The sequence below is a fragment of the Mustela nivalis genome, assembly GCF_964662115.1.
Source record: "Mustela nivalis genome assembly, chromosome: 8".
Lineage (NCBI taxonomy): Eukaryota > Metazoa > Chordata > Mammalia > Carnivora > Mustelidae > Mustela > Mustela nivalis.
The window spans coordinates 81,908,543-81,920,609 of NC_139027.1; the positions used below are offsets into that span (position 1 = coordinate 81,908,543).

At 40.2% G+C, this 12,067-nt stretch overlaps 1 protein-coding gene across 1 annotated transcript in view; it reads left to right on the forward strand.

Moving 5' to 3' along the window:
- Positions 1–6,231: 6,231 nt before the first annotated feature.
- Positions 6,232–12,067, forward strand: part of SLC9A4 (solute carrier family 9 member A4) — a gene marked incomplete at its 5' end in the record, with an annotated part of 62,907 nt that continues 57,071 nt past the window's right edge. Inside the window, 2 exon segments of the mRNA XM_082747145.1 lie at positions 6,232–6,256; positions 6,259–6,531. Coding sequence (XP_082603271.1) covers positions 6,232–6,256; positions 6,259–6,531 — 298 coding nt within the window.

The window sequence follows — 12,067 nt, forward strand, 5'->3', positions numbered from 1 at the left end:
TTATTGAGTTGTAAGAGCTCTTTATATATTCAGGATACAAGTCCCTTATCAGACATGAGAGTTACAAGTATTTTTCCCCATTCGGTGAGTTGTCTTTCTCACTTCCCTGATAGTATAGTTTGGAGCACAGGATTTTTATTTTGATGAAATCCAGTTTATCTGTTTTTTTCTTTTATTTGTTGTGGCTTTGGGATGTGTATATAAGAAAGTTTTGCCTAACTCAGGATCATCAAATCTTATTCCTGGTGTGTTTTTTTTTTTTTTTTTTCCAGTAGGTTTTGGGGTTTAACTCTTACATTTAGTCCATGCTCATTTCGAATTAACTTTTATGCATGGTATAAGCATGGAGTATGTCTTCATTCTTCTGCATGTGGATATTCAGGTTTTTTAGCACTATGTGTTGGAAAAGTTATTTTTTACTCATTGAATTAATTGTGTTGGAACACTTGTCAGGAATCAATTGACAATAAATGGAAAGACTGATTTCTCTTTTCTCAATATTGCTCTACTGTATGTACATTCTGATGCCAATATCATATTATCTTGATTACTGTACCTTTGTAGTAAGGTCTGTTTGTTTATTTAGGATTTATTTATTTATTTGAGAGAGAGAGAGAGAGAGAGCAGGGGGAGCGGTAGAAGGAGAGATACTTTAGCGGATTCCCCACTAAGCATAGAGGCCAAACAGAGTCTCGATCTCACCACCCTGAGATCATGACTTAAGCTGAGATCAAGAGTTGGATGCTTAACCGACTGACCCACCCAGCCACCCAAGTTTGCAGTAAATTTTGAAACAGAAAGTATATGTTTTCCAGCTTTGTTTTTGTTTGAAAATAGTTTTTCAAGATTGCTTTGTTTCAAGATTGACTGATTGATTTTGGAGAGAGGCTTTTCTGGACATATTCCCTATAAATCTTAGGACCAGCTTGTCAATTTCTGAAAAGAAAAAAAAAAGACGCGTGGGATTTTGATAGAGATTGTGTTGAATCTGTAGATCATTTTGGCGGAATATTACCATCTTAACAATATTAATTCTTTTGATCCACGAACGGGGATATCTTTCTTTCCATTTATTTAGGTTTTCTTTAGCTACTTGACTTTGTGTTTTTTTGGAATACAAGATTTACACTGCTTTTATTGAATTTATTCCTAAGAAATTTAGCTTTTGATGCTATTAATTTCACTTTGGTTTATTCATTGTTACTATAAAATGCAATTTGTTATTTTATATTGATGTCATACCCCGCAAATTTGCTGAAGTTACTTACTAGATCTAGGAGTATTTTATTCAATTATTTAGGATTTTCTATATGTCAAAGGACCTTTCATGTATAAATAGAGATGGTTTTACTTTTCCCTTGCAATCTGTATATCTTTTATCTATTTTTCGTGCCCATTGCCCTTGCTAGAACCTCCCGTGGAACGTTGAATGTGAGTGGCAAGAGCGAGCATCCTTGTCTTATTTCTGATCTTGTGGGAATACATTTAATCTTCACCATTATGGATGATGGAAGCTGTGGATTTTTTTATAGTTGGCCTTTATCATGTTGAGGAAGTTCCTTTTAATTCCTACTCTGTTGAATGTTCTTAAAATGAGGGGATATTAAATTTTGTTAAATGCCTCTCCTTAGTGTACTGAAATGGTCATGTAGTTTTGTCCTTTATTCCTTTGGTATGACGTTATACTAACTGACATTTGGATGATTAGCTGGCCTTTGTCCTAGGACAAATCCCATTTGGTATAGAGAAGTTTGTAATTGCTATGTCTTCTTGGTAAGTTAGTCCTTTGATTTTTATAAAATGCTCCTCTTCATCTCCAGTAAAATTGTCTTTTTTTTTTAAGATTTTTTTTTTTATTTATTTGACAGATCACAAGTAGGCAGAGAGGCAGGCAGAGAGAGAAGAGGAAGCAGGCTCCCCACTGAGCAGAGAGCCCGATGCGGGGTTCGATCCCAGGACCCTGAGATCATGACCTGAGCTGAAGGCAGAGGCTTTAACCCACTGAGCCACCCAGGCGCCCCTCCAGTAAAATTGTCTTAACATCTATTTTGTCTGTTATTTGTTTAACCACTCCAGCTTTCTGACCTTACTGCTTTAGGGTATATTTTTTCCATCCTTTTATTTTCACTCTACTTATGTTTTTGAATCTAACAGTGTGCCTTCGGGGTGCCTGGGTGGCACAGTTGTTCGAGTGACCGACTCTTGACTTCAGCTCAGGTCACCATCTCAACGTCATGAGATTGAGCCACACATCAGGCTCCATGCTCAGCGGAGAATCTCCCTAGATTCTCTCTCCCTCTCCCTCTGCCCTCCCCCACCCCCCACTTGTGCTCTTTCTCTCTAAAATAAATAAATAAATCTTTTAAAAAATGAGGGGATAGCATGGGAAAATCTGGAGATAGCATGTAGTCTTACATTTTGGTTGTTGTTAAAACTAGACATTTTAATGTCTTGTAGTGACTCTTCTCACTGATTCTTCCCCCTCCCCCAGCTCCAGCTGTTACTGTGATCTGGTTGTCTGTATAGTGACTTGGATGGACTTGTTTTGGTAAAGTCCGCTTCCCTACGCAGACTTTAATATTGTCTTTTGGCCCATTTGGTCTTAGGCATACTCATAATCTCCCTGACCTCTTCCTCTCTCAGCCAGGATGACAGTGCATTGAATAGGAGTCCCTTTGACTTTTTCCCTGATATCCCTGTTAAGTTCTGGCTGGTCTGTTGTCTCTATGAACATTATATCTAGCTCTTAGCTTCCAGTAATTGCTAGCTGAATGATCTGTTGTGTTCGACGGGCCTTATATTGCTCCACAGTCTGATCCAAATAAAGTCAGGCCCTTTTCAGGGAGATCCTGAGGCCAGTCTTTGACACTCCTCTGACCCCATGATGACTCTTCATATCTGTTTCTTTCCCTATTTCTTCTGTTATACTTCTAAGTAGTCTACCTTTCACATATTGGTATCAGGGAGCTACTGGCTCTTCTTAACTTGAACTCTTCCTAAATCTCCGCTGTCTTTGACAGTCCCCTTTGGCTTGAACTTCCCTACTTTTCCTCCAAGTAAAGTCAGTCCCCTTAGAGATACTTACGGAGTTCTCTCTTCTAGGCCTGTCTTCCCCCTTAACAGAACGCCTGCTCCAACACTCTGGAAATGGATACAGGGATAGCAAATGGCTTCTCTTGGAATAACACTCCTGCTTTTACGAATAAGTTCCCAGATAGAGGCAGTAACTCTCAGTATTCTTGGCTTGTCTTCCCTGGTGTGGAAACTCAGCCCTATGAGTAAGAGGTGGTGAGAGTGACTGGGACCCAGTATTCTTGGCCTGCCATGTTTGGGGTAGAATTTCAAGCCTATAAGTGAGCAGTATTGTATAAAAGAAGGGATCTCCAGTCACACTATCCTGCAATGCAGTTTGTGTAATGCATTGCTTGGGGGTGGAGGGTGGTGGGTGAGGTGGTACCGATGGCCAATACTAACTGACTTTCTGAGTAGAATTTGTAGCCTAAGACCAGGATAGGGTTAGAGGGAGCCCCATCCTCTTGACTGTGCCTTCCCAGAGTAGAGTTTTCTTCACACTGAGTGGGGAGGTAGGGGCAGAAATAGGTCATGCCACAGACTCTCACAGGTTTTACCAGTATTTAGAAGATTTATTTTAGTTGCTGAATTCACAGAGGGCAATTTCCACAGACCAAAGGGATATTCTTTTTATTTTCAATAGTTCTTCTCAATTACAGTTGTCTCCCTAACACTAGGGAGAGGGTCTATAGAACTCCCCACACCACCATTCTAGAAGTGTTTCTCCCTTGCTTCTTTTTTCTCTTACTTTGCTACCTTTGGTTTGCACCACTCATGTAAACTTTGTCTCACACACAGTTTTCTAGAGAACCAGGACTGAGGTGATTTTAGAAAGAATGTTTCATGTGGCTGTGTGCAAAAGCACTTTTGCATGGGTGGAAATGATACCAAGGGCGGACCCTGCAGGCAAGGCTGGGGGGCTGGGGGTTTGGAGGAGACAGCAACCTCCATCTGGAAGACAAGGTGGCTAGTTGCTGTAGAATTCACATTTTCCTCTCACCATCCCCTGACCTTGGCTTCACTTCTCTGATAGCGATTGTACTCTCAGCTACCTGATGATTGTATGGCAAAGCATGTTGTAATATATTCACAAAGATTTGAAACTTAGAGCAGGAAAAGAGACCTGGAGTGGACAGCATCTTCAGTTTATAGATGACAAAAGGTGAAATGTTCTTCCCAGAGTGTAGCAGGTAATTAAAGTCAAAGAATAGAGGTTTTCTGATTCTTGTTTTGGTCTTGTCGTGGAGCACTATGGGAAATTCTTTCCCATTTCGTTTTAGAAAACAAAAGTAAAACAGATGTGCAAATGAAAAGACAAATATCTAGTCTAAAGAAGTTTTCCACTACAAGTTTATGCATGTCATCTTTCTTGAAAAAAATATTGACCCAATATGGTGACCTACTAGTGGTCAACCTCTAAGTTTAGTGACTAAATCAGATCTATTTTTAGAGCCAAACTGCAAAGGAAAGAGAAAAACCCATATGCGAGCTCTTAATCCTTGTCTTACTAAGAAGTTGCATCTAGTTGCATCTCTGCTGAGCATGGGGTGGAGGGTTGGAGTGATCCACACTCACTAACATGAACCAAATATATATATGAATTGTCCTGCAATATGGTACGGAAAAGGCATTGAGACCGTTTATGAAGACTAATTTGCTTTTTCCATTGAGCGCTAATCCGCATTGCAACAGAGTTCTTGTTTTCATATAGCCTAAGAAATGTGAGGCAAAATAATAATACCAGCATTTATTATGTGCCACTTAAATGCCAGAGACTTTACTTGCTTTATCTCCTTTAATGCTTCTAGTCAGTCAATGAGGTAGACATTATTACCCTCCCCCTTTTCAGAAAATGATGCTTTGAAAAGTAACTAATTTGGTTAAGGTCACTTGGCCAGATATAGTAAATCCATGAATCCATTTCAAATTCTTCCATAAACCCTCTGTGGCATTTCTCTTTTCGAACAAATAAACCGTAATAACAAAATTCTTTAAAATGAAAAATTTGGGGGCGCCTGGGTGGCTCAGTGGGTTAAAGCCTCTGCCTTTGGCTCAGGTCATGATCCCAGGGTCCTGGGATTGAGTCCCACATCAGGTTCTCTGCTCAGTGGGGGGGCCTGCTTCCCTCTCTCTCTCTGCCTGCCTCTCTGCCTACTTGTGATCTCTCTCTCTCTCTGTCAAATAAGTAAATAAAATCTTAAAAAAAAAAAGAAAAATTTGGATGTGCCATGGAGGGTTTTTTATTACAAAGTTTTAAATGTATTTCATAAGACATGTTTTTCTGCCTTTTTTTTTTTTTTTTCCTGTGTTAAGTTCTTGGAAACCTGGAACTTTCTTTGAATTACCGCTCATGAGTTTGGTAATGTGTTATGCTGCCTCCTTTTCCTTCCTAATTTACAGAGACCATATGATTCCGGATAACCCTGGCTGACACGAATAGTCTGACATTAAGTATCAATCGCTCTTCTCTACTCTCAAAAATGCCCTTGTGTGGATGATAATTACAAGACCACCTTAATCATTCATCATTAAACATGCAGAAGTGTCATTTTGCGGCTGCCCACTAGGTGTCAGCAGCGTAACCGCCGGAAAAACCCTCAAGGAGAGCATTTCATTACAAAAGTCCTATCAGAGCAAATAATTAAGTGCAGGAGCTACCTGCAGCCTTGCCCATTCAAAACAGGTACGAGAGCAGGGGGAGGAGAGAAGGAACAGGTGCAGGACAGGTAGCTCCTTACTGAGACCTGGTGGAGAGGGAAGGATCGCCTTCCTAGTCAGAAGGACTCCAGTGATACCTGGAACGCACACCGGGGTGTCCTTCTTAATTTTCACTCACAAGATGAAACCAGTGTGCCGTGAAGTGAGGAAACAGCTTTGAATGAAGACATGTTTTTCCCCTTCCCAAACTGTTCTTCAAATCACGATCGGATGAAGGTCACACAGGTGACTTGGGCTTTACCGGGTCTACTGAATGACTGACGCCTTGGAGCCAGAGGCTGAGTTGTCTGGACACAAATCCTTTAAAGGTGATTTGAAAAAATCGACACTCAGAATACCATGGCAAGCTCGGACTCTTCCTGGAATGACCCACAGACTGTATGTATATTACCTTTGACCCAGGAAGACGCCTCTGTGCTCTAGGAACCCTCCTTGCGGCAGATGTGTGGCACACAATCGCACACCGGGTAGGAGAAGCCCACAGCATGGGTTTTCCAATGCTTGTGCCTTTCAGTCCTTGGAGCTGGTTGCTACTGCTGGTGGCCCTCAAGTGTTCTGAAGCATCTTCAGATTTGAACAAATCCACAAATTCCACTGCCCAGCATGAACCTAATGTTCGGTTTGCTGCTGCCAGCTCAGAGGCCGATGAGAAGATATCTGTTTTTGCCCTGGATTATGACTATGTACAGATTCCTTATGAGGTCACCCTCTGGATACTTCTAGCATCCCTTGCAAAAATAGGTAAGTCCCCCAGACGCCTGGTTGTGGGAGTTGTTCTCCACGTGAGGTAATATATGTGAACTTTCACATACATTTCACTTGTAGGTGGTGAACTACATGGATTTTAATGGTTACTGCTATTAGATTAAAAAAAAAATCTGTTCCTTTGAGTCAAAGGAAAGTTGTAACTGCTGTTTATGAAGCCATGTAATACCTCAGGATTGTGCTTTGAAATTTGAGCAGATTTCTGGGTCCTGGGTTGTTTTGATTTCTTCTTATTTCAGGGTGACAACTATGGGACATTATTTGGCATGTAAAAATCTCGAGTTCTATGCATTAAAAACTAGGGAATAAGGCATTAGACCTTGGAATGATACCCATTGGAAATTTCAGGAGCACATAATGATTCTTCTGTAAAATAGTCTTCCTTCATTCTTGGCCATGTAACTGTGGGCTTCATCAATGACTCCCATTGTTTATTCTTTAAAAGTGACATGTGCTCCTTGCAGAATGACAGAAAGCAAGGAACAAGACAATCACAGGCCACTCTTATATCACCCAGTGGTGGGATATGGGGGCGTAAGGGAGGATATGTCAGTAAAATACTGGTTTATGCCTGAGCCAAATGGTGCCAGTGGGGTACCTCTGCTTTCTTTTGTGAAATAAAGGGAGTTTCAAGTTCGTGGATTAAATTCTAATCAGGGTTATTTGTGCCAAAACCCAAAATAATGGTTTACACCCTGTGAACCTTTAATCCCTAACACCACCCCCCTTTCTCCCTAAAACCAGCTTATTCCAAAGTGAAAAACTGATACAGTTATCTCAGTCATTATGCAGGACATCTCCTTTGCCTCTGTTAGGAACTTTATTACTTGGTAGATAAGTTGTCCTATTGGGATAGAATCTATGATTCATTTGAATGCTTATTTATAATTTTCCCCTAGCATGGGTGTGAAACAAGGGTTGAGCCTTGGGATCTGGCAGATAACTCCTGGAGATCAGGTCTGCGGGCTCCGACTCCCCATCTTACTCCCTCCTGGGGATGACAGGATATGAGTGTAATCTCTAGATGCCCTTCACAATTGCTACTCATTTTGAGCTAGTAAAGTGTAAAGAGAATGGAAATTGTTAATTAGAAGAACTCCTGTGTGATTTATCCAAGCATTAAATTACATAGAGGGTCTCCTGTTATTTCTCAAAAGTGCTCAAGTGAAAATGGCTTTCTGATGGGATAACATTCTCAGTTCAGAGGGAGGGTTCTACCACCTTTCACCCAACTGCATGGGTGCTGGTATCGTTCGAAGTGATCTTATATGGATCTTGTCTTTTCCTGGGTGAACAGTACTGTCCCCACCCACTCCTTCCCTCTTTACAGTAAAGGAAGAAGTTGGGCTGGGAATCAAGGAACTAGAGCTGTCACTGACCGACTAGTCACATTGTCTAAGTTTTTGCTGTGAAATTATTTCTAAGACCTCCTTTTGGTGCAAATAAGGATTATCTAGTGGCAAAAAGGTTTACATTTTATGTCAGTGAATGGTTCAATGCAGAGAGGATATATTTTATCTTGGTCTTATATTAGCATAAAACTCAGATTTTTCTTTTTAGAATATTGCCCATATCCAGACCCACAATGTCTAGAAGCTCAGAGGATGGTAAGGATGCTGTTATTCACAGGACTATGGGCTTAAATGGTCTTGATTTTCATTTTGGTGAAATGCAGCATACTTTAGAAAAAGAAAGTAACTTCAGTAGGTTATCATTTGGATCATTTTTTTTTTAAGATTTTATTTTTTATTTGACAGAGAAAGGCATACACACACACACACACACACACACACATAGCGAAAGAGGAAACACAAGCAGGGGGAGTGGGAGACCGCGAAGTAGCCTTCCTGCTGAGCAGGGAGCCTGAAGCGGGGCTTGATCCCAGGACCTGGAATCATGACCTGAGCCAAAGGCAAACGCTTAATGACTGAGCCACTGAGGTGCCCCTGGATCATTCTCATTCAAATACAATTTCATACTTTCTAGCCTTTAAGAACTCAGACTATTTCTATATTGTACATGAAAAGAAGGCTACATTTAGTGATTATTATTTCTTATGTCAAGTACTGGGCTCATAGTTTTCTATATGGTGGCTCATTTGCTTGGGGCAAAAAAAAATGACATAAAAGTTTCACACATGAAGAATCTATATAGATTTTTTAGATTCTGTATTGTGAAACTTGAATCAAAATATAATTAACAATATTATATTTAACATTCATTCATTTTTTTAAAGATTTTTATTTATTTATTTGACAGAGAGATCACGAGTAGGCAGAGAGGCAGACAGAGAGAGAGGAGGAAGTAGGCTTCCCACGGAGCAGAGAGCCCGATGTGGAGCTTGATCCCAGGACCCTGGGATCATGACCTGAGCTGAAGGCAGAGGCTATAACCCACTGAGCCACCCAGGTGCCCCTTAACATTCATTCTTTCATTCAGTCATTCTGTTGACACACATTTTTTGAATACCCCTACCATACATCGTAATGACCATGGTTCCTGGCCTCAAGGGACTTAGCACAATGGGGAAAACAGATGAATCTAGCACTGCCTGGCAGGTGCTCGGACACAAGAACATCACAACTCTCCCCCAATCCTTTTTAAAACAGCCAACTCTATGTGTTATAGAAGAATATTATAGAAAAAAGATAATACCGAGTCATCTCAGATTTTGTTGTTTCTTTTATTTTAGTTCCACTCCTTGGCACATTACAGAAGGGTGTTCCTTGAGTCATTGGGCAGAATGGAATGGTAGAACCATCTCTGACTTTCAGGCAGGACGTTGCTATCAGTGGCCATTTAAATTTCAGGCACTGGAACTGAAAACTCTCAGTGACAACTCAGGACGGATGCTGTGGTCCATTGTGAAAGAAAAAGAAAACTGGAGAGTGTGATGCACATGGTGTTTCTCCTTATATTGCCCTATTTTACAGTGCACAGTGCCTCTTCCTGCTACCACGGTGTAGGCGTAACTTGGCTTAGACAGGTGGATCCATTTCAGGAAACTTGATTCCTGGAAGAAGGACCAACTGGGAAGACACAGAGCCTGAGGAAATCACACTGTAGGCTCTTCCACCTCTTTTACATGTTAAAGAATTCAATGTAGTTAAAAGGAGCACGAATTGAAGAAGAGGAAGAAGGAGGAGGAGGGTGGGGAGGAGGACAAGAAAGCCGTTGTTAAGGAATGAAGAGAGCAGGACTCTGAGGATCTTGAAGGAGACCTCAAACTGGTCTTAAAGCCAATGTGTAGGCTTGTGGTTTTGGACAGTCCCTTGATACTAATATATCCTATCATAATAACCTGCCTGCTGATTACAAATGAAATTCAAAGCTGTGATCAGGTGAACCTACAGACTCTTGGATGGCTGTCTTTTTTTTAATTTTAATTTTTTTATTTCAAGTTTTATTTAAATTCTAGTTTGTTAACATATATGGTAAAATTGGCTTCTCATAGAGAATTTAGTGATTTATCACTTACATGTAACATCCAGTACTCATCACAACAAGTGCCCATCATCCATTTAACCCATCCCCCCACCCACTTCCCTCTATCAACCCTCAGTTTGTTCTCTATAGTTAAGAGTCTCTTATGATTTGCCTCTCTCTCTCTCTTTTTTTCTTCCCTTATGTTCATCTGTTTTGTTTCTTAAATTCCGCATATGAGTGAAATCATATGGTATTTATCTTTCTCTAACTGACTTATTTCACTTAATATAATACACTCTAGCTCCACCCACATTGTTACAAATGGCAAGATTTCATTCTTTTTGATAGCTGAGTAATATTTCATATGTGTGGGTATGTGTCTGTATATATATACATACATATATACATGTATGTATACATCTATATGTATACATGTATGTATACATCTATACACATATAGATGTATACATACATGTATATACACACGTCCATCAACTTATGAATGGATAAAGAAGATGTGGGTGTGTGTCTGTACACATATACATGTATGTATACATACATGTAAATATATAATGTATACATACGTGTATTTATATGTTTGTATGTATGTATATAGAGACACACACCCACATCTTCTTTATCCATTCATAAGTTGATGGACGTGTGGCCTCTTTCCACAGTTTGGCTATTGTTGATAATGCTGCTATAAACACTGGGGAGCATGTGCCCCTTTGAATCTGTATTTTTGCATCCTTTGGGTAAATACCTAGTGTGCAATTGCTGGGACATAAGGTAGTTTTATTTTTAACTATTTGAGGAGCCATCATACTGTTTTCCAATGTGGCTGCACCATTTGCATTTCCAGCACCCCAAAATATATAATCCAGTTAAGAAATGAGCAGAAGACATGAACAGACATTTTTCCAAAGAAGACATCCAGATGGCCAACAGACACATGAAAAGATGCTCAACATCACTCATCATCAGGGAAATGCAAATCAAAGCCACAATGAGATACCACCTTCTTCCTGTAAGAATGGCTAAAATGGAATTAAAATTAAAATTCCTAAGGAGATATTCAATAGCTCACTATGGCCTGTGGAGAAATCTACATTATTTAGCCTTGAACTCAAGACCCTGTCTTATTTGGTTCAATCATCTATGGACTCTTCTTCCAGTATTCTTCCCAACTCATAAAAACTTTGCTGCAACCAGGTGCATCTCCTCAATGAATGTCAGATATATCTGACTGGGCTATTCCTGTCTCCCCTTTTTTTCCTTGGGGTTATTATCCCCATTTAAAATCTCTTCCATTCTGCTGTCCAAATATGTAAGTCCTAATCACTCCCAACAACCTGTTCAATTCCTACTTCTCATATAAAAGCTTCTCTGGTGAACATTTAACCAGATCGATCATTCATGTACACACTTACAGATTCTTCCAGCAAACAGACCAACTGTTGTGGGCAAGACACCTTGCGAAGCACTTTGGGTCAGTTGGAAGAATTTGGAGGTTAGTAGGGCAGATAAGTCATGCACAGAAAATGGTAGGAAGAGAACATTGTTGTTAGACAGATACTGATAAAATATTACAGTATTTCAGAGGAAGGCATATGATTTCCTTGGGAAGTGGTCGGGAAAAGTTTAATTTTGAAGACCAAGAAGGACCTAAGTAGGTTGAAGAAAAGAACAATTCAGGTAGCAGTAAATAAAGATACAAAAGGGGACCACAGGGAAAAGGTGTGTGGTTGGCTGTGACATAGGATGCATAAGAAGGATGATGTTGGGTGGGAGGGATACTGACTTGGAGAGAACCCTGGAGTGGCTGCTGTGCACTGATCTCTTCTCCTGTTTGGTGGCATGGTCAATGTACACTTCACTGCATTCTTATGCATTGCCTTGTCTTTGTCTTCCTATTTGTTAATGTGTTATTTCTTAAATGTGTTCAAAAAGCTGGAATTATAATAAGCCTGTTTGGTTCTCCACATCACACACAGTGATCAGCAGTGCCACACAAACCCTCAGCTAAAAATCTGTGAGATGCTTTGTGTGCTTTGAGAGTCCTAGGTCGGAAATGGGATGAGCA